The sequence below is a fragment of the Periplaneta americana genome, chromosome 9 (assembly GCF_040183065.1).
Source record: "Periplaneta americana isolate PAMFEO1 chromosome 9, P.americana_PAMFEO1_priV1, whole genome shotgun sequence".
Classification (NCBI taxonomy): domain Eukaryota; kingdom Metazoa; phylum Arthropoda; class Insecta; order Blattodea; family Blattidae; genus Periplaneta; species Periplaneta americana.
This window is the reverse complement of record NC_091125.1, coordinates 51,192,181-51,218,062: the sequence shown is the minus strand read 5'-3', so window position 1 is coordinate 51,218,062 and position 25,882 is coordinate 51,192,181. Positions and strand designations below refer to the sequence as shown.

The 25,882-nt window shown below is 35.9% G+C and overlaps 1 protein-coding gene across 8 annotated transcripts in view; it reads left to right on the top strand.

Annotated features, from left to right (window-relative positions):
* Nucleotides 1-25,882, top strand: part of LOC138705920 (sodium channel protein PaFPC1-like) — a 120,588-nt gene that overhangs the window by 92,837 nt on the left and 1,869 nt on the right. For 5 of the 8 annotated variants that reach the window (XM_069834691.1, XM_069834692.1, XM_069834690.1 and 2 more), the window contains 5 exons: nucleotides 5,062-5,200; nucleotides 8,523-8,629; nucleotides 10,131-10,401; nucleotides 11,203-11,498; nucleotides 14,177-14,362. In XM_069834691.1, the coding sequence (XP_069690792.1) occupies nucleotides 5,062-5,200; nucleotides 8,523-8,629; nucleotides 10,131-10,401; nucleotides 11,203-11,498; nucleotides 14,177-14,362 (999 nt within the window). The remainder of the gene's footprint in view (nucleotides 1-5,061; nucleotides 5,201-8,522; nucleotides 8,630-10,130; nucleotides 10,402-11,202; nucleotides 11,499-14,176; nucleotides 14,363-25,882) is intronic. The other 3 variants (XR_011333859.1, XM_069834693.1, XM_069834694.1) reach the window with 3 other exon arrangements.

The following is a 25,882-nucleotide window of genomic DNA, read 5'->3' as shown; positions in this document are numbered from 1 at the left end:
ATTTCCAGAATCTGGCGTTTCATCTAACGAGTTTCAGGGGTGTATGGGATGTATTTCAGACCTGGCGGGGCCAAGACACTATTTTTTGCAGACTAGGTGGCGCCAGGACACTTTTTATGACTTTTATGTTATCGTCACGTTTTAAATTTAATATAAAATCATATTTTATTCACATTTAAACAATTCCAGGGTTGCAAAGGGTAGTGAAGTTCATTCCATCTATCACCTCTCCTACCTAATTCCCAACCTCACCTTCACGTGGTGCAACCTGTTCCTAAACAGACGAGGCTCTGGGGACCGAGTCACAGCGGTATAACTGTTCCAACACATATGGAGGAAATGCCATATAAACGCCTGTCCAGATGGCTATTAAGGTAGCAGCCCTACCACTGGACTACTGTGCGACAGGCTTGTAACCTATCCACAGGAACTCCATATTACATTCAAGTCTCATAATATTAACAGCCGGACTGCAGAATCTGTTGACGACTATGGCATGAATAGGACTATGAGTAAAAATAAATGGAAAAAAAGGGTATTTTACAATTTGCCACTTGGAATGTTCAAGGATTATCATACAAGGACGATCATCTTGATGTTTTAGTTTATATTTGCATATTATGACAATGAATTTTTTTACGAACAGGTCAGAAAGAGGAAATTGGGAAGACCACGAAAGCGCTGGCATGAGACCGTAACAGATCCTGTAGGGTCTAATACGTGAGGGATATGATGATGATGAAACAATTCCATAGTCTACTCCACAGACCTAAAACTCATTTAGGCTATCTAGATTCGAATCTATGTATTTTCGTTTGATATTCTGTAAGTACGAGTATTCGTGATGATGATAATGAAAGCGGCTACGACGAAGACACCTACTGCCGGTATTACCGAAATCCCACAGCCAGCGGAATTTTCTGTTTAGAAATACGCCATTGATGAGATCCATCTCTTATTTGGAGTAGCAGCAGTAGGAGTAGCAGTAGCAACAGCAGCAGCAGTAACAGTAGCAGCAGTAGCAGTGGTTTTTTTAACAGCTTGCTTTATTACTCGTATTTTGCAGTAATACCAGATTAGAATTAATTTATATGAGTGTAATGAGTGTAGTACAGGTTATTATGTTCGGTGTTTTGGAATATAGTTTGTCAAAGTCTATGATTTTTATATATCTTGTGAACAATTTCAAATATTTGTTTGTTAGTTCATCTTTGGTTAGAGGCCACGTTCCTCCTCTGATGGTAATGTCATTGCGCATAATGTCTCCCATTTCTTCAAGCATTTTGCACTCATAAATTAAGTGGCCTATAGTTTCAGCTCCCTGGTTACAAACACAAGTTGGGTTGTCTATTATTTTGAATCTGTGTAGGTATATCTTGGTTTTCCCATTGCCTTTAATCAGTGCTGTAGACTCTGGAATAACAAGAAATTACACTTTTAATCGCTATTTTACGGATGGGAAGAATGGAAGAATGCTTTGCACATTGCTGCTTTTGTAGTGTTGCTCCATTCCGTCTGCCATCTGTCGAGTACTTTATTCCTTTGCTCTTGGATTAGAAACTTCTCGGCGTTTTTTAGTAGGCTATTTCAGTGTTTCATTTTTAGCTGCTTCCTTTGCCAGTTCGTCTGCAAGTTCATTTCCTCCGGTGCCTGCATGGCCTTTCACTCGGCCGATGTGAATTTTCCACCTCTGATTTCTAAGTTCTCTTATTTTGCTCCTTATATTTTCGATAATGTAGTAGTAGTAGCAGCAGTAATAGCAGTAACAGCAATAGCAGCAGTAGTAATATCAGTAGCAGCAGAAGCAGTAGCAGCAGTAATAGCAACAGCACTGGTGGTAGTGGTGGTGGTAGTAGTAGTGATGGTAGTAATAGTGGTGGTAGTAGTAGTGGTAGTAGTAGTGGTGGTGGTAGTAGTAGTAGTGGTGGTGGTAGTAGTGGTGGTAGTAGTAGCAGTAGTAGTAATGGTGATGGTAGTAGTAGTGGTAGTAGTAGTGGTGGTGGTGGTGGTAGTAGTAGTGGTGGTAGTAGTAGTGGTAGTAGTAGCAGTAGTAGTAGTGGTGGTGGTGGTAGTAGTAGCAGTAGTGGTGGTGGTAGTAGTAGTGGTACTAGTAGCAGCAGCAGCAACAGTATTAGTAGTAGTGGTGGTAGTAGCTATAGTAGTAGTAGTAGTGGTGGTAGTGGTAGTAGTAGTAGTGGTGGTAGTGGTAGTAGTAGTAGTAGTGGTGGTAGTGGTAGTAGTGGTGGTAGTGGTAGTAGTAGTAGTGGTGGTAGTAGTAGTAGTGGTGGTGGTGGTAGTGGTAGTAGTGGTGGTACAGTAGTGGTAGTAGTGGTGGTAGTAATAGTAATAGTAGTAGTAATAGTAGCAGTGGTAGCAGTAGTAGTAATAGTAGCAGTGGTAGCAGTAGTAGTAATAGTAGCAGTGGTAGCAGTAGTAGTAATAGTAGCAGTGGTAGCAGTAGTAGTAATAGTAGCAGTGGTAGCAGTAGTAGTAATAGTAGTGGTGGTAGCAGTAGTAGTAATAGTAGTGGTGGTAGCAGTAGTAGTAATAGTAGTGGTGGTGGCAGTAGTAGTAGTAGATGTAGTGTTGGTAGCAGTAGTAGTGGTGGTGTTGGTAGTAGTAGTAGTAGTAGTAGTAGTAGTAGCAGCAGCAGCAGCGGTGGTGGTGGTGGTGGTGGTAGTAGTGGTGGTAGTAATAGTAGTAGTGGTGGTAGTAATAGAAGTAGTACTAGTGGTGGTGGTAGTAGTAGTACTAGTGGTGGTAGTAGTAGTACTAGTGGTGGTGGTAGTAGTAGTAGTAGTGGTGGTGGTAGTAGTGGTGATGGTAGCAGTAGTAGTGGTGGTGGTAGTAGTGGTGGTGGTAGTAGTAGTAGTAGTGGTGGTGGTAGTAGTGGTGATGGTAGCAGTAGTAGTGGTGGTGGTAGTAGTGGTGGTGGTAGTAGTGGTGGTGGTAGCAGCCAGGAATTGTAGCTTTGAGGTGTGGAAAAATAAAAACATTACACAAAAATATGTAATAAGTAACTATTAACACGGCAGGTACATGGAAAGTAGATTTTAAAATTCCAAGCATAAATAGTTCATCAATTACACAGAAGGTATAAATATGGAGAAATTTTGCTAATTCTGTTCTAAACCTTTTTTCTTGGCCCTCATATCTTTAATATAATTCGGCAGAGTACTGAAGACTGTAATACATGAATAATGAACCTCTTTCTCGTAACAGCTGAGACTAACAGAGGACAGACGGAGAGCTACGAATAATTCGTCTCTTATATTAAATTACGTATGTTCTCATTAGTACTAAACATATATATTTTTAATATAAACATCATCAGGAAAGGAATGTATCCGCAAGGTAGGATCAAGATTTCTAAATTTTGGAAAATCGCTTTACTGAATGATCTTTCATTCACACTTGTCATTGCTTTTAGGACTTTCTTTCGTCTAACACAAATATGTTTAGCTGCAGATGAGTTAGCCCAAAACGTCAATCCATATGACAGTAATTACCTATAATAAGTACGCTATTTTAAGTATTTTTATATCGCCAGTAGAGGTCCTTAATGCATAACAAGCAAAGCTTAATTTAAGATTAATATATTTTGTGTGTTTTTTCATTTCAAGTGATTATAAAATTAGTAACCGAGAATTTTCTTTCCTTACAGATTCTCTGACGTCAATTCCATTCTATCTATCATTCAAGGAAAACTGAATATTATAATACGTACTACTAAATTTGATTACACTAGTTTTATCACCATTGAGTGCTAGTTCAATTGCATTAAACCAATCATTCATTATCTTTAACTCTGTATAAAATGATCATATAGTTGACTTGTGATAATCACCATAGTCTCATCTGCAAATAGCATAACCTGGGGTAAATTATTTATGGTTGAGGCTAAATCAGTTATATAAAGTAGAAACAGTAATGGACCTAAACCTTACTCCTGCGGAACTCCATATGTACCGGTAATATTCCTAAATTCTGAGTGAATAACTTTGTGACTGTTCGATATATTTATTTCTGTTGGATATACTTAGGCCTATTTCTGATGGATATACATTTTCTGTTGGATAAGTACAATGTAAACCACTCTAAGGCCCCGTCTTCATTCAGTATCATAAAACATAAATTTGCTTATTAATTTATTATCATGACACAGTCAAATGCGTTAACTAAATCACAAAATACTCCTCCAACACGTGATTTCGAATTTAAATAATTTTATTCTCGACCATGCCGAAATGTAGTAATTGTACACCTGGTAGCAGTCCTTTAATGCATGTCATTAAAGTACACCTACTCACTAAAGTACAGGTGTTCAGCCAATGGCAACTCAGTTTACAGCTGTTCAGCCAATGACAAGTCTGCTTTGTACAATTATAAAACTGCAAGTATCGATTATTCTCGGATATGCAATCGAAAGAGAATTAGCGAAAAGTCACAGAGGCTGGAAATCCAATACTGTCGCAGAAGATTATGTTCTGTTATTATAATAATTAGCGTTAATTGTAAATAATATTCAAATAAATTCAATTTGTTATCTCGTTTTTCAATGTCGAATTCATTAATCAAGGTTATATAAAGTTTAACGGGATTACATCAAGGTCAATGACATTATTGTTCCTCGGAAAAAATCAATACTTTCGCGTCTGCGCACATCTCACAATTCACTACCTAGAACAAGGTCACTTCCGATTTTGTCAGATACAAATAAAATGTATACATCTGAATAATTTCAAGTTAGAAATATGGTCGAGCATAAAAAGTCGTATGAAACTTGCCTATAATGGTAATTAAGACGCTCGTATGAATATTATGAAACTCGCTTGCGCTCGTTTCATAAACATCCATACTTGCATCTTAATTACTATCATTGTAGGCTCGTTGCATAATGTACTATAGTACTTCACCTACTAAACCGCATTCTCTGTTGGTATTAATGTTATCAATTTAGAAAATATTGAAAGGATACTGCAGTACTTTATTATACTGTACATCGTTTCAAACTAAATGAGTTAGAATATTAAAACTTGCTCTCTTCCTCTTTTTTTACAGATACGCAACGAAGTCATTAATGGAACATACATTTATACATGTTTCTACATAATATTGTTCTATATTTTTTCAAATTTTGCAATGAGCCTTATTGCTGGTATAGTCATGGATAATTATGAAGAAATGGTTAAAAAGATGAGTATGTCTAATAAAGCGCTATAATATATATATTTTTTAATGCATGATATTGTTTACTATATGTACCTACTGCTGACAGAAAGCACAATTGCATTCTTCTTATAAAATTCAAATCTATCACAGTTGTTGAGCAACGGTAGATTTGTGACTATAGGGATAATGAAAGTAAAATAACACGAATAGCATAATTTATTAGCATGGCCCGCCGAAGTAGTGTGCAACTTGAAAAATGGATCACAGTTCTGCCATCTATCCGCAATATGCGGATCCCGAATCACACAGGTGAAGTGGGTAGGCATTAGATAGACATACACACATATAAAATTAGTTCTATAAAATAATCCTTTCATCGTCATAATCCATATCATTATAATTCATAATATACAACATACGAGTATTTATAAATATAGTTTCATTTTCATAGTACACATTACTCTCGTGCATGACAGACACTACATTCGGTTCATTTTGCCGAGTATGGCGAAGCTCAATATTTGCGATATTTGCTTTGCAGAAGGAGACTTATCATGTTTGTTTGCCAATATTATGAAACTACCTATTTGCTGATCTCCTCTCTCGTCCCTTCAGGTTTTAAACCGCTTAAGGAGCTGAGCACATATCTTGCTATTAGATTTTCATATGGAATAAGATGAAGTTTGCAATGTCTTGTAATATTAATATCTAATTTCAGTCACTTATTAAGTAGTGTAGTCTAATGGACACACGATTATTAATTGCCTTTGGACACATTAAAATACTATACGCATTTTTTTCATTCCGTTTATGTAATTTTATAAACTATATCTTCTGTCATACATGAAAATTATTTTTATTAAGTAAAATTTTCCGATTTTTAATGTAAGCCTATATTTCAAAACAGCGTATGAAACTCATTACAATATCAGTATAATGCTAGATCCGATGTAAGAGAATAAGAATGTGAATCCCAACTTTAAGAAAAGCATTCCATTCTTTTCAAGTTAAGTTTTAAGAAATAAATGTAATCAAGCAGTAAGAAATGCTAAATTACGCCATGCACATTCCCTTATTCTACCTTCGGTCAGTGCGAAAGAATTGTGGCGTAACCTTAATAACCTGGGTCTAACAAAAGCAAAGCCTCGGGTAGATAACATCAACTTGTCACTCAATAGTCTAAATGAACATTTTGTCACTGCTCCACCTGAACCATTACATAAGCAAGAGACTCTTGAATTTCTCAGATCTTACCCCCAACCTGTGTGGGATAAATTCTTCTTTAAATACATTAACCCGACTGACGTAATGAAGACGCTGCGACGTATGAAATCTAAAGCCCAAGGTATAGACAATATAAATATCACTCTCCTGTATAAAATAATAGATGTGATCCTGCCGACCATCACACATATATTCAATGCATCTATTATGACTGGGTCCTACCCCTCACTCTGGAAAATGGCATTAGTAAAACCTTTACCTAAATCTAACACACCTTCTACAGTAAACCAATACAGACCGATATCAATTCTTCCCACTCTTTCAAAAGCATTAGAACATATTGTACATGGACAACTTATGAACTATCTCGACGAACACAAACTCCTCGATGACTACCAATCGGGTTTTAGGCATGGACACAGCACTACTACAGCCCTACTTAAAGTGACTGAGGACATCCGTGAAGCTATGGATAGGGGTGAAGTAACGGCACTAACTCTTCTCGATTTCAGCAATGCCTTTGGTTCTGTTGATATCGACTTGCTTCTTGCAAAGATGAAGGCTTTGCACCTGTCAGACAATACCTTGAGCTGGATGGACTCCTACCTACGTGACCGCCAACAGTGTGTTTCACTTGATAATCAATTCTCCCAATGGAGATGCACAAAGGCGGGAGTGCCGCAGGGCTCCGTATTAGGTCCACTACTTTTCTCTATCTACATTAATGACGTATCAAAGAACTTACAGTATTGCCGATATCACCTCTATGCCGACGACCTACAACTTTACATACATTCCAGACCCAATACGATCAATGAATCGATTGACAAGTTAAATTGTGACCTAGCCACTGTCTCCACTTGGGCGGCCAATTTCGGACTCGCACTTAATCCAAGTAAGACTCAAGCCATAATTATTGGACATAAGCGTTTAGTTAACTCCCTTAATAACAGTAATCTTTCAGTTGTTACTCTTAACAACACGCTAATCCCTTATTCATCTGTCGTAAAAAATCTTGGCTTCTTTTTTGATAATAATCTAAGTTGGAATTTTCAAGTTAAAGAAACGATAAAAAAAATCTGTTCCTCCATTCACTGTTTGAGTCGCTTGAGAAACTTCTTGCCCCAGCAACTAAAACTTACCCTAGTGCAAACCCTAGTAACGCCGCACTTCGATTATTGTGACGTTTTGTTAAGTGACCTAAGTTCTGAATTGTCAGTCAAGTTACAGCGAGCTCAGAATATGTGCGTCAGATACGTGTGCAACATCCGACGGTATGATCACATATCACCGTCCTTCGCAAGTCTCTCGTGCCTCCGACTTAAAGAACGTAGAACCTTACACTCTTTGTCTTTACTCTTTCGAATTCTGCACACTTCAACACCAAATTACCTTTCGTCTTGTTTCTCTTATCTATACTCTAACCACGATGTAAATACCAGATCACTTATCTGTGGCACGCTAAGTATACCTCTTCATAGAACATCTTGTTATTCATCATCTTTTACAATATCCACCTCGCGTCAATGGAATTCCTTGTCACAAAGTATTAGGGGCTGCAAGACAATAAACACCTTTAAGAACAGCTTAAAAGATAACCTTATTAGCATTTCACTCCAATCATACTGATTTAAACTATCACTGACTACATTGTTACTTTTTTCTTTAGACATCATCCTGATTGTGCTGTATTTTAATTGTCTCGTAATAATCTCTTTCTATTATCTAATATTATTTGAAATATATTAACATTCTATGTATTTTAGTTTAATTCTGCTACACAGTTTATTTCAGTGTTTAATTAATAGTTCATAGTATTTTGTTGTTTAATTTGTAAATAACTTTTGTATACATGTAACTCTCATCTCAATCAAATTGTTGGATTCTTTGTAAGTTCATGCATATGTATATACACTTTTTGCTGGTTGAGTGGAAGAGAAGGCCTTACGGCCTTAACTCTGCCAGCTAAAATAAATTATTATTATTATTATTATTATTATTATTATTATTATTATTATTACACTCATTGGAAAAATTAAAAGTTGGTGCCTATGATTTCCCTGGCTAAAATCATTAACATTGCAAGTTCTTCACAATCTCATCATATCTCTCACAATTTCACACAGGTGGAGCCCTGGAAACGTGCTGTTTCCATTTTCAAGAATATAGCCGGCGTAATGAAATTGTTAAGAGAGTTTTGAGGCAGCGTCCACGCTTCATTAGGAGACCTAAAGTAATTGATAATATTTATTTAACAGAACTAAAGAAACTATTGGCTCAATTGCTAATAAGCACGAGCTAAATTCTCTGGTGGGCAGGCAAAAGGGCTTCAGTCACTCTATGTGAAATTACCAGGAGGAACTGTCACAGATTTAAACAACTGCTGTAAATCCGAAAAGTGGCATGTTAAGGCTATTGCATGATTTTCTTTATTGTTGACGTCACTGGCTTTAGCTCTCCTTTTAGGAAATGGGTTTAATGAAAGAATATAAAGTTAAAATCTTATATCAAAAAAAGTTATTATTTAAGCCTTTTTGCCCGCCCACCGGAGAATTATGTCGTATCGTATAGTTAGTGTGAGATTTAAAATGCGATCATATCTTATCCCGTTTTACTTTATTGTAAACATTCCCTCTTTCAATTTTTATTTTGTTATATACTTTGATGTATTTTACGAAATGGAAACATAAAAACTGGAGATTTATCCTTCAAAGAGGTGGAAAAATGCAAATACCTGGGAGCAACAGTAACATATATAAATGATACTCGGGAGGAAATTAAACGCAGAATAAATATGGGAAATGCCTTTTATTATTCTGTTGAGAAGCTTTTGTCATCCAGTCTGCTGTCAAAAAATTTGAAAGTTAGAATTTATAAAACAGTTATATTATTGGTTGTTCTGTATGGACACTCACTTTGAGAAACAGAGATTAAGGGTGTTTGAGAATAAGGTTCTTAGGAAAATATCTGGGGCTAAGATGGATGAAGTTACAGGAGAATGGAGAAACTTACACAACGCAGAACTGTACGCATTGTATTCTTCACCTGACATAATTGGGAACATTAAATCCAGAAGTTTGAGATGGGCAGGGCATGTGGCACGTATGGGCGAATCCAGAAATGCATATAGGGTGTTAGTTGGGAGACCGGAGGGAAAGAGAACTTTGGGGAGACCAAGACGTAGATGGGAGGATAATATTAACATGGATTTGACGGATTTGATAGAGACTGGATTAATCTTGCACAGGATAGGGACCAATGGCGGGCTTATGTGAGAGCGGCAGTGAAAAGCCATTTTTAAGTAAGTAGCCTATATACTTTAATGTTTTTTTTTTCCATCAAGGTACTGATTATTACCATCTCGGGCACAAATTTCGTATTTACTCCTAGAAAATTAGTGAAAAATTCTCTGAAATTTCAATTTCATCACATACGAAGTAGGGAGTTTTACAAAATAGTTTGTGAACACTGTAACAATCTCTTTGCTATCAACGGAGAATATACGAGTATGTCATTATTAATGGTGATTTATGTCACAATCTTGAAATAAACTTGCAACCTGTGAAATCCAATCCTTTGTAAGTTCCTTGTCATAGTCTATTCAGGAAAAAGACTACTGCTTAGCTTTGTGTTGTTCACATCACGATGACAAACTTTAATTTGAGAATAGACATGAAACTTATTTCACAGCTCTATAATGATAATTTCCTGATGCTCTATTTTTCTCTTTCTAGCTAACACTGCAAGTTTACGCATATGAAATGTGTCGAAGTAAGAAGTGTGACACATTGATTACATTTCTCATTGGTTTCTATATCCTGGTAATTGCATTTGACCATTATCGTCTGTCAGAACAATTCAAAGAAATCATCTATTACTCAACTATAATACTCCTTGTGACCTTCAGCATGGAAGTTTTGGTGAAAGTCTTTGCATTCAGACATTATTACTTTAAGGATCTGTGGAATATATTTGATCTTACTATTGTCGTTACGTCTATTACTGGTAAGTTTTAAGTATCACATTAAGTGAACGTCTACTCATCGCCTTGTAGTTGATGAGCAAATGAGTGGTTCAGTGCCAGAGTTGCCTAAGCCACAGCTACACTCAAAAAGTTATTGAATCTAAACTTAGACCTCGTTTATTTAAACTCTTTACTCTCAATTCTAAATTATTTCTCATTTACTATAATCTAATATTTATGTAGTACATATATTTTGGCACACATATAAATGATCATTTACAATCATTTTATACAGAAATCTGCGGCTAAAAATTTTGTGATCTAGGCAACTCTGGCACTGAGCCACTCAAATTATTTCTCTGTTGGAAAGCAGCAGAAACACTTCTACACGCTGTTAATGGAGACAGCATAATATAAGTGATTCAACAAACCATAAAATATACGAGTATTAACGTAAAATATTATTAATTCTAGCAATTGAGAATTCCATGCAATCACTCAAATTAAGAAAGGAGATCATGAAACTATTTTCCTTCTAGTTTAGCACGCTCGTAGCGCGGGCTAGCGAAATGTCTATGAATAGCACCCTAAATTTTTATCTGTTTCACATGTTAATAGGCTTAATATTTTTAATTTTACAATATGTAGGTGTTTGTATTTTAGAACATATACTTCTGATTTGTAATTTTTATATTTAACAAAATATTATGAGACATGAAAGCCATCTATTTGTGATGTAAAATTACTCACTTTGTAAATGTTTCTGAAAAATACATGGTTTCTGAAGTTTTACCTCTCTGATCATTGTTTTCGTGTACAACTTAATATATTTTTCTGTGCAGGACTTGTGATACGAGACAGATACTTATTGTCTCTAATGACGCTTAGAACAGTGAGAGTGGCCAAGATGAGACGAGTCCTGCGTCATTACAAGATCGCAAATGAGTTTATAAAATGTGTGCTGACACTGTCCTCATCTCTGACCAGTGTGCTGAGCGTGTGTTTCATATTTATAATCGTCATGTTCCTCTATGCTATATTCGGCATGACCTTCTTCGCTCGTAACAATATTATGAGAAGTGTTGATGGTGGTTATGAGTTTAAGACTTTCGGCCAATCCATGGTTACGCTCTTTCAGGTTATTATACTTATGACATATTTTATCCTTCAGACAGTCCAAAATTCTGCAAATAAATTCTTAGAAATTCCTACTGCTACTCAAGCAAATAGTGTAGAAAATTTCAGAGGAAGGTCGTCAAACGTACTTTCTGTTCAAAACACATAGTTTACTTATTGACTGAAGACGAGCATGGTATAAATTGAAACTACACAATAGAGAGGATGCATCTCGATTCAGTTTCCGGCCTCGTCAAGAAGCGAAAAATCTCATGTGTTGGTAGTGATGAGTGACACGACTCTGATACTATAGAACAAAATTTATTTATAATACTTTCATAAAGACTAGATTATGCAGGAATGCCAAACAAAATTTTACAGGCCGTACGAATGTTGTAAATAAAATTTCACAGGCAGTATGAATATTGAAATGTACCAAAATAATGCATTATTTGAAAATTAATAGCTTAAGCTCATTTTGCAAAGAGTCTTCCAATAAGAGTGTCCAACTTTTAACATATAACAGCTGCCGTGTTTATGAAGCTATAGCAGTCATATTTTTCCCATGATTACAGTTGTTGACAAATAATTAATTATGGAACATTACATCATTACACAACTCGTAGAAATCATTCAAATTTATTATTAAAAAACGCCATCCGTTCGTCATGCATTACATGAATTGTACGATGTGTGTAAGATACCGGGCTATGATAAGAGATTATTTTTAGCCTCAATTGGAAGGTATGGATCTCAGAAACTCTCGTTTCAGCAATATGGTGACACGTGTCATACTGCTCACGAAACAACCTACCTTTTGAGGGAGAAGTTCTGAGGCATCATCATTTCGCGTGGTGGTGATGTTAACTGGCACCCGAGATCATATGATTTATCGCCGCTGGATTACTTCTTATGAGGTTATGTAAAATAACGGATTTATGTCAATAAGCCAGGATAGTTAATGACCTAAGGAACAACATGACGTGCGTTATTCGCGAAGTTAAATCTGATTTATGTTTGTCTGTTTTTGAAAATTGGAAGACCCTTATACGCGCAACCCAACGAAGCCGCGCCGACCATTTAACTGCCATACGTAATGCCATTAAGTGTGCTTCAAAATAATAGTAATTAAATAAATAAACATCTTTCGTTTATACAATTTATTTCATTTTAAAATAGTGACACTCTTATTGGAAGACCATTTATAAAGTGAAGATCGTCAGAGTTTGGAGTGCGAATAATGAAAAGATAAAAATTGGAACCATGTTATGCTTAGAGACAATCAATTTTGAAATCTCCATCAATAACATTATTCGTATTTCACTGAAAAAAAGAGAACTTACAACTACTTGATGAAATTGCTCATACTCTAAATTCCTCAACTAACGAGATGAAGATGTTTTATAATGATGTGATTAGTCGTGGACTGATCGCCTCAAACTTAATATAAATTTGAAGGATTTAATTCTAAAGGGTCCTCAAACATTATAATATCATTAATGGAGAAAAATTCGCTCCGACATTGAGGATCAAACCCAGAATCTTCAGCTTTACGTACTGAGAACTCTACCACTGAGCTACGACGGGGCCGGGGCTCTATCCATTAATTTTTCTACATTAATAACAAATAATAACCGTAACAGAGAGTTCTGTTGGCTTAAAGAACTATTAATATCAACATATTGGATAAATCTAATTGTCTAAAGATCTAATTGATTGACAGTAAATAACTGTTGGTTCCCGGCCGCCTAAGTCAATATATGAATGCGCTCATATAATTATAATGACATACTTGTAATGTCGAAACATGGAGTAGACAAAAAAAGAGAAAACTAAAGATAGGTGGATGGAGCCACGGAGTAGCTCATTGGTAGAGCACTCAGTACGTAGAACTGAAGATCCTACGTTCGATCCCCTGTGCCGGAGAGTATTTTTCTTCCATTAATAATAAACAATAACCATAACAGAAAATTCTGTAGGCTTAAAAACCAATAATATCATCCTCGAACATTACTTGGCTTTCAACAGAAAATTAATGTTTATATTAAAATAAGTTGGCGGTATTGCTGATAACTTTTCCGCATTATGTAACGCAGAAAGAGAGTTGTCATTTACTAACATTATTTGTAAGATTACCGGACAGGTACCTTACTTGTATGTTCGGACACCGTTTTGTTATCCGGCAAAGAAATACTCTGTAAATTAAATTAGGACACTTGGTAACCTGGCCAGCAGCGTATCGGATTAAAATACACTGTTTTATGACATCGAATCTATTGCGCAGTTGCGAGCTAATGAATCTGAAATGGAAATGCGAGATGCCTCAAAGCACTCGTGTACAAAGATAGGGTAAATCGCTTAAATCTTTATGAAGACCTATGAACCGACATTCACTGTATTAAACTCTATTCACATATTACTTTGCAGTAGTGAACTGTGGCAAGCAGTAAGAATTTCATTGTTTCTCTTTCCCTTGTCGACTTTTGCTCCCTCCTCTTATAATTTCCTCGCCTTTCTTCCATTCCGTTCAATGCCTCTATCTCTTTCCACATTTTCAACCTCTTCTTTGTAAAAAAATAAGCTAATTACATTTAGCCTACATTACATATTTGATGTCAACTATAAAATGTAAACTATAAAATGTAAACATTTAAGACTGTCTATACTTATGATTTAATCATTATTCTCTGTTTTTGCCAGATGACATCTTCAAATCATTGGAATGGTATGCTGGAAGCAATTTTAGCCAAGGACGCCTGTCGCGAGGGTTTTGGAAGTAGCTGTGTTGCTGCAATCACTGGGATTGCATTTGTGCTGTCATATACTTTCATCACTTATGTCCTAGTGTGCCTCATCTTGGCTGTGGTTTTGTATTTTTACAGCTCGGTACGTTATTTTATTATGCCATTTACTGCCGAGTTCGTGTGATATGCTTCTTTTCCAAGTAGCTTTCTCACTTTCAGACATTTCCATTGATTACTTATACACTGGATTCCTTTAATGCCGTCTCGCTTTTAAGCCGTACTCAACAAAACTCTCTTCTACCCCCATCACCACCGTGCACGTGCTGCATGATTCGCCTGTATTGTGTATTCCGGTTTTCAATGGTGTTCATGCTAGAGTAGCAGCTGCACCGTCACCATAAATAAAAATTGGTTTGGGATGTATGGCATCATTTCAGGGGCGCAGCGGCACGCCACTGCTTATAGGAATGGCTATCTAGGTGTCTTGTATACCTCCTTAAACTGTAGCAGTGGGAAGGTGATGAAGTAATGAATATGTGGCGACATTTGGAATATTCTGGTTGCCTCGGGAGTGTGCGCGCGCATCTCGCGAGAGGGAAGGCACGGGGAAACGGAAACTCGAGCTTCGGTAGGCGCTATAGCGCGGCATGCAGCGAGGCGAAAGAACTGGGGTAACGGCGCAGAGCGGAGAGAAATGTATTCCTCTCGAAAGTTCAGTAAGCCACGCGAATCGAAGATTCCAGATTTTATGGTGTAATAAATAAAAGCGAGAAGCAGTCTTGAGTTAGTTAGCCTTCAGTCAGCCTTCAAGTCGTGTCTTGGACAGCGGCGACGTATTCGGAGGATCTGGGTTCGACGTGCAGTGAACTTGAGTCCGTAACTGTGGCAGCGTCCAGGCGAGGGCGACGTGTCCGGAAGACCTTAGTTTGATGTGCAGTGAACTTGAACAGTGAGTTAGAAGTACTAGCCAAGGCAAGCGAACTGACAACTGACAGTTTTGCTCTGTACTTCGTGCTTTGTGAACATTAATTGAAATTAGGATTACATTGTTGTTCTTCTCAATAATACACGTGTATTGTCATTGTCGTCGTGTGGAGTGTAATAATGACTATTGTGTTGCTGTGTTGAGTGGAATACCCATTGTTGTAGGGTGAAGTATTAAGAATAAAAGTCACATTGTTGACAGGTGTGGTGATTAAGTGTTGAATAAAAGTCACAATATAAACACAACTTCAATAGGTGATGGCATTACTGTACCACAAAATATTTAATATCATAGCTATACAGAACGTTAGGAAAATACTTTCCAAGAATAACACTGCGGAACAGAGGACATGATACTGATAAAGTTATCGAATGGAATTTTCAAGAGGGGGCACTATGACCCACCACCGCGACCTTTTACATGCGCTAACCCTCAAGCTAGGCTGACTACACTAAGGTTCGTTGTGTGCCCAGATTTCGAGCAAACCACTCCAATCGTCCCTAGGCTAGCCCCTTCCGTACGTCCGGGAATGCTATGGAATGATGATGGAATGGAGATAGCAGTTGATACAGCGACGTTAGATAACACATTTTTAACAATTATACGAGTTCGATAATGTTTCATATGCTCCCTAGCCTTCAGAGCAAATGCATTCTTCATTTTCTATTCTATACATAGTCATCTGACAAATACGGAGGAAATGTGTAGTCGGCATGATGGTCCCCTAACCTTTATAGCTAGCTTTCGAAATCCGAGTTTCCTACCTATTATAACTCCCTAATTTCATCACGATGCTCGGTAGACACAGGTCTCATACACTGACCGAAATTTCATGATATTTCTTTCCCCATGAGGACTAGAACAAGAGCTCACAGCCACAGGCATAGCTCAGTCGGATAAGGCTGCCGATCCGGAGTTGCGTTTGGGAGTGGGTTCGATTCCCGCTTGGGCTGATTACCTGGTTGAGCTTTTTTCGACGTTTCCCCCAGCAGTAAGGCGAATGTCAGGTAGTCTATGCGTATCCTCAGCCTCATCTCGCTATTATCAATCCCATCGACGCTATATAACCTAGTAGTAGATACAGCGTAGTTAAATAAGCAACTAAAACAAAGTGTTCATTTCATAACACAAGTCCAGGTATGATGCCTTTAAACTCATTGTTAGAGCGTGGGACATGAACCCATTTACCTCACTAAATATAGCCTCTACAGTGATTAAAAATTTTCAGGTAGAATAATAAAATCATGGATTTTGCTTTTAAATTGCTTTATAGGAAAAACAAGCCCATCGTCATCATCATCATAGCATCGTTTGGCATTGCAATGCTAGGTGGAATTTGGCCTCTTTAACAACAGCCTTCCATCTTACTCTGTCGTCCATCTTATTTGTAAAGTCGCTCATTCCCATAGTCTCAAGGTCTTTAGTTACATCGTCCATCCACCTCATCTTTGGTTCGTCTACTCTTTGTTCTCCTATTAAGTAGTCTCCCCTTTACAGGCCATTCGTTATCTCGTGAAACCTATGTGCGCATCAGGAGAAGAAGAAATGGACTGAGAAGCTTCCTTCCCTCGCTACGCTTCTACTTGTAGCAAGCTAGCTTACTTCCACCACAAAAGTCTTACTGTAAGCTACATGCACGGAAATATTTGGTTTCACGAAATAACGAATGACCTATGACATTCTTATTGGTATTCGTGTTTCCGGCATTCTGTTTACATGTCCCAGCCATCTTATCCTTTGGGCTTTTATAAATTGTACAATATCCTGCCCTCCAATCAGGTTGTATAGTTCGTTATTAAAGCTCATCCTCTATCTCTGACGATCTGTAACATGACCGAATATTCTATGTGAGATCTTACGTTCGAAGCATCTCAGAGAGTTCTCGTTATTCTTTGTTAATATCCACATCTCTGAGTCGTAGGTGACTACAGGACTAACCAATGTTCTATAAATTTTAACCTTTGCCACTCGTGAAATCAAATGGTTCTTAATCAGTTGTAAATTAGCGTAATATGCCTCTGTCTACACCTTTATCTATCATTAACACAGATACTAAAGCCACAGTTGTTATTTATAAGCGTTCCCAGATAGCTAAATTGAGTTAAATCTTCGAGCGTTAGATCTTGGATGGTTATACTCGTATTCTGAGAAGTTTTTATGTTTTTGGAGGTGGACACTATCATATACTTGGGTTTACTATTTTTATTGGGTTATTTTACGACGCTGTATCAACATATAGGTTATTTAGCGTCTGAATGAAATGAAGGTGATAATGCCGGTGAAATGAGTCCGGGGTCCAGCATCGGAAGTTACCCAGTATTTGCTCGTATTGGGTTGAGGGAAAATCCCGGAAAAAACCTCAACCAGGTAAATTGGTCCGACCGGGATTTGAACCCGGGCCACCTGGTTTCGTGGCCAGACGCGCTGACCGTTACTCCACAGGTGTGAACACTTGGGTTTATCTTGGTTCGCAGTGAGTCCCATTATTTTAGCAGTCTTAAATATTTCTGAGCTTAGCTGTTTGAGTGTAGGGAGGTAGAGAGTTCCTATATTTAAAAAAATCAATGTGAATCTTTGTTCTGCAAATAAACTACTACTACTACTACTACTACTACTACTACTACTACTACTACTACTACTACTACTACTACTACTACTACTACTACTACTACTACTACTACTACTACTACTACTACTACTACTACTACTACTACTACTACTACTACTACTACTACTACTACTACTACTACTACTACTACTACTACTACTACTACTACTACTACTACTACTACTACTACTACTACTACTACTACTACTACTACTACTACTACTACTACTACTACTACTACTACTACTACTACTACTACTACTACTACTACTACTACTACTACTACTACTACTACTACTACTACTACTACTACTACTACTACTACTACTACTACTACTACTACTACTACTACTACTACTACTACTACTACTACTACTACTACTACTACTACTACTACTACTACTACTACTACTACTACTACTACTACTACTACTACTACTACTACTACTACTACTACTACTACTACTACTACTACTACTACTACTACTACTACTACTACTACTACTACTACTACTACTACTACTACTACTACTACTACTACTACTACTACTACTACTACTACTACTACTACTACTACTACTACTACTACTACTACTACTACTACTACTACTACTACTACTACTACTACTACTACTACTACTACTACTACTACTACTACTACTACTACTACTACTACTACTACTACTACTACTACTACTACTACTACTACTACTACTACTACTACTACTACTACTACTACTACTACTACTACTACTACTACTACTACTACTACTACTACTACTACTACTACTACTACTACTACTACTACTACTACTACTACTACTACTACTACTACTACTACTACTACTACTACTACTACTACTACTACTACTACTACTACTACTACTACTACTACTACTACTACTACTACTACTACTACTACTACTACTACTACTACTACTACTACTACTACTACTACTACTACTACTACTACTACTACTACTACTACTACTACTACTACTACTACTACTACTACTACTACTACTACTACTACTACTACTACTACTACTACTACTACTACTACTACTACTACTACTACTACTACTACTACTACTACTACTACTACTACTACTACTACTACTACTACTACTACTACTACTACTACTACTACTACTACTACTACTACTACTACTACTACTACTACTACTACTACTACTACTACTACTACTACTACTACTACTACTACTACTACTACTACTACTACTACTACTACTACTACTACTACTACTACTACTACTACTACTACTACTACTACTACTACTACTACTACTACTACTACTACTACTACTACTACTACTACTACTACTACTACTACTACTACTACTACTACTACTACTACTACTACTACTACTACTACTACTACTACTACTACTACTACTACTACTACTACTACTACTACTACTACTACTACTACTACTACTACTACTACTACTACTACTACTACTACTACTACTACTACTACTACTACTACTACTACTACTACTACTACTACTACTACTACTACTACTACTACTACTACTACTACTACTACTACTACTACTACTACTACTACTACTACTACTACTACTACTACTACTACTACTACTACTACTACTACTACTACTACTACTACTACTACTACTACTACTACTACTACTACTACTACTACTACTACTACTACTACTACTACTACTACTACTACTACTACTACTACTACTACTACTACTACTACTACTACTACTACTACTACTACTACTACTACTACTACTACTACTACTACTACTACTACTACTACTACTACTACTACTACTACTACTACTACTACTACTACTACTACTACTACTACTACTACTACTACTACTACTACTACTACTACTACTACTACTACTACTACTACTACTACTACTACTACTACTACTACTACTACTACTACTACTACTACTACTACTACTACTACTACTACTACTACTACTACTACTACTACTACTACTACTACTACTACTACTACTACTACTACTACTACTACTACTACTACTACTACTACTACTACTACTACTACTACTACTACTACTACTACTACTACTACTACTACTACTACTACTACTACTACTACTACTACTACTACTACTACTACTACTACTACTACTACTACTACTACTACTACTACTACTACTACTACTACTACTACTACTACTACTACTACTACTACTACTACTACTACTACTACTACTACTACTACTACTACTACTACTACTACTACTACTACTACTACTACTACTACTACTACTACTACTACTACTACTACTACTACTACTACTACTACTACTACTACTACTACTACTACTACTACTACTACTACTACTACTACTACTACTACTACTACTACTACTACTACTACTACTACTACTACTACTACTACTACTACTACTACTACTACTACTACTACTACTACTACTACTACTACTACTACTACTACTACTACTACTACTACTACTACTACTACTACTACTACTACTACTACTACTACTACTACTACTACTACTACTACTACTACTACTACTACTACTACTACTACTACTACTACTACTACTACTACTACTACTACTACTACTACTACTACTACTACTACTACTACTACTACTACTACTACTACTACTACTACTACTACTACTACTACTACTACTACTACTACTACTACTACTACTACTACTACTACTACTACTACTACTACTACTACTACTACTACTACTACTACTACTACTACTACTACTACTACTACTACTACTACTACTACTACTACTACTACTACTACTACTACTACTACTACTACTACTACTACTACTACTACTACTACTACTACTACTACTACTACTACTACTACTACTACTACTACTACTACTACTACTACTACTACTACTACTACTACTACTACTACTACTACTACTACTACTACTACTACTACTACTACTACTACTACTACTACTACTACTACTACTACTACTACTACTACTACTACTACTACTACTACTACTACTACTACTACTACTACTACTACTACTACTACTACTACTACTACTACTACTACTACTACTACTACTACTACTACTACTACTACTACTACTACTACTACTACTACTACTACTACTACTACTACTACTACTACTACTACTACTACTACTACTACTACTACTACTACTACTACTACTACTACTACTACTACTACTACTACTACTACTACTACTACTACTACTACTACTACTACTACTACTACTACTACTACTACTACTACTACTACTACTACTACTACTACTACTACTACTACTACTACTACTACTACTACTACTACTACTACTACTACTACTACTACTACTACTACTACTACTACTACTACTACTACTACTACTACTACTACTACTACTACTACTACTACTACTACTACTACTACTACTACTACTACTACTACTACTACTACTACTACTACTACTACTACTACTACTACTACTACTACTACTACTACTACTACTACTACTACTACTACTACTACTACTACTACTACTACTACTACTACTACTACTACTACTACTACTACTACTACTACTACTACTACTACTACTACTACTACTACTACTACTACTACTACTACTACTACTACTACTACTACTACTACTACTACTACTACTACTACTACTACTACTACTACTACTACTACTACTACTACTACTACTACTACTACTACTACTACTACTACTACTACTACTACTACTACTACTACTACTACTACTACTACTACTACTACTACTACTACTACTACTACTACTACTACTACTACTACTACTACTACTACTACTACTACTACTACTACTACTACTACTACTACTACTACTACTACTACTACTACTACTACTACTACTACTACTACTACTACTACTACTACTACTACTACTACTACTACTACTACTACTACTACTACTACTACTACTACTACTACTACTACTACTACTACTACTACTACTACTACTACTACTACTACTACTACTACTACTACTACTACTACTACTACTACTACTACTACTACTACTACTACTACTACTACTACTACTACTACTACTACTACTACTACTACTACTACTACTACTACTACTACTACTACTACTACTACTACTACTACTACTACTACTACTACTACTACTACTACTACTACTACTACTACTACTACTACTACTACTACTACTACTACTACTACTACTACTACTACTACTACTACTACTACTACTACTACTACTACTACTACTACTACTACTACTACTACTACTACTACTACTACTACTACTACTACTACTACTACTACTACTACTACTACTACTACTACTACTACTACTACTACTACTACTACTACTACTACTACTACTACTACTACTACTACTACTACTACTACTACTACTACTACTACTACTACTACTACTACTACTACTACTACTACTACTACTACTACTACTACTACTACTACTACTACTACTACTACTACTACTACTACTACTACTACTACTACTACTACTACTACTACTACTACTACTACTACTACTACTACTACTACTACTACTACTACTACTACTACTACTACTACTACTACTACTACTACTACTACTACTACTACTACTACTACTACTACTACTACTACTACTACTACTACTACTACTACTACTACTACTACTACTACTACTACTACTACTACTACTACTACTACTACTACTACTACTACTACTACTACTACTACTACTACTACTACTACTACTACTACTACTACTACTACTACTACTACTACTACTACTACTACTACTACTACTACTACTACTACTACTACTACTACTACTACTACTACTACTACTACTACTACTACTACTACTACTACTACTACTACTACTACTACTACTACTACTACTACTACTACTACTACTACTACTACTACTACTACTACTACTACTACTACTACTACTACTACTACTACTACTACTACTACTACTACTACTACTACTACTACTACTACTACTACTACTACTACTACTACTACTACTACTACTACTACTACTACTACTACTACTACTACTACTACTACTACTACTACTACTACTACTACTACTACTACTACTACTACTACTACTACTACTACTACTACTACTACTACTACTACTACTACTACTACTACTACTACTACTACTACTACTACTACTACTACTACTACTACTACTACTACTACTACTACTACTACTACTACTACTACTACTACTACTACTACTACTACTACTACTACTACTACTACTACTACTACTACTACTACTACTACTACTACTACTACTACTACTACTACTACTACTACTACTACTACTACTACTACTACTACTACTACTACTACTACTACTACTACTACTACTACTACTACTACTACTACTACTACTACTACTACTACTACTACTACTACTACTACTACTACTACTACTACTACTACTACTACTACTACTACTACTACTACTACTACTACTACTACTACTACTACTACTACTACTACTACTACTACTACTACTACTACTACTACTACTACTACTACTACTACTACTACTACTACTACTACTACTACTACTACTACTACTACTACTACTACTACTACTACTACTACTACTACTACTACTACTACTACTACTACTACTACTACTACTACTACTACTACTACTACTACTACTACTACTACTACTACTACTACTACTACTACTACTACTACTACTACTACTACTACTACTACTACTACTACTACTACTACTACTACTACTACTACTACTACTACTACTACTACTACTACTACTACTACTACTACTACTACTACTACTACTACTACTACTACTACTACTACTACTACTACTACTACTACTACTACTACTACTACTACTACTACTACTACTACTACTACTACTACTACTACTACTACTACTACTACTACTACTACTACTACTACTACTACTACTACTACTACTACTACTACTACTACTACTACTACTACTACTACTACTACTACTACTACTACTACTACTACTACTACTACTACTACTACTACTACTACTACTACTACTACTACTACTACTACTACTACTACTACTACTACTACTACTACTACTACTACTACTACTACTACTACTACTACTACTACTACTACTACTACTACTACTACTACTACTACTACTACTACTACTACTACTACTACTACTACTACTACTACTACTACTACTACTACTACTACTACTACTACTACTACTACTACTACTACTACTACTACTACTACTACTACTACTACTACTACTACTACTACTACTACTACTACTACTACTACTACTACTACTACTACTACTACTACTACTACTACTACTACTACTACTACTACTACTACTACTACTACTACTACTACTACTACTACTACTACTACTACTACTACTACTACTACTACTACTACTACTACTACTACTACTACTACTACTACTACTACTACTACTACTACTACTACTACTACTACTACTACTACTACTACTACTACTACTACTACTACTACTACTACTACTACTACTACTACTACTACTACTACTACTACTACTACTACTACTACTACTACTACTACTACTACTACTACTACTACTACTACTACTACTACTACTACTACTACTACTACTACTACTACTACTACTACTACTACTACTACTACTACTACTACTACTACTACTACTACTACTACTACTACTACTACTACTACTACTACTACTACTACTACTACTACTACTACTACTACTACTACTACTACTACTACTACTACTACTACTACTACTACTACTACTACTACTACCACCTACCATCACCACCACCACCATTATTATTATTATTATTATTATTATTATTATTATTATTATTATTATTATTATTATTATTATTTGGAATAAAATGAGACCTACAAAGGAGATAATTAATTTAATGGCGAAGGTTAATGCATTGATCAATTTTTTTACTACAGGGAATATACACCACTTTTGAGCATTTTATATACTGTGTCGTAATTTCACAGCACTTCAGAGCCCTCTCATAGTTAACTTTCAAACCTCTATTGGATTATATATCTTTGTGAATTCAGATTTATGGCCCAAGGAGAGTTGACAGAAGTGCCCGTAAGTTTGCATCTCAGTAAGGAGGGGGCAACTTTTTTAAGACCGGTACCCTTCGTGTTAATTCTGATGAGTAACATTCCGTGCTGATCAGGTCTTCCCCGATATACAGAATGATCCATTTGGGAATTCCTGCCATGCGTGAGCTAACATTTTGAGAGTATTTTGTTGAAAGCAGAGACACTCTTTGCTTTCAGTCCTGGATTACTGTGAATGATAATAATAGACTAATAATAATAATAATAATAATAATAATAATAATAATAATAATACTTCATTGCTAGAACAAATATAGGCTACATATTGTTCTTTATATTATAATCATTCTAGCACCCCCAGAAAGTGAAGTTACACACTCGTGCTCAGGGGGCATTCCACATAATTTTAAGATATTTTGTTAAATAACAGAATAAAAGGTAAAAAAGAAGAACAGAGATATCACAATAATTGGAACTTTAAATTTTATCTATAAACAGTAATTTTTTATTGTTTTTTTAAAATAAGGAACATTAGCAAATTGTATGTTTGGAAATTTAGCTATTATCGTGTTATAAAGCCTTCGACCGAAGTTACTACTGTGGTTATATGCTACAGTTGTGTTACATTTAGGTTCTGTCAAGCATATGTTGTCTGCTTTTTGGTTTTATATTTATGTGAATACAAATTAAATATATTTCGGTTTTTATGTACGAAATTCAATAAGACATTGCTAAAAATTTGATGGATATCAAATACTTTTAATCCTGAATACAACAGTTCTGAAATATATCAAGAGATTTATTGAGACATATTTTTAATAGACATCATTCCTTACAAAACTTCAACATAGAGATCGGGTAACACCAGACCTGGAGAATT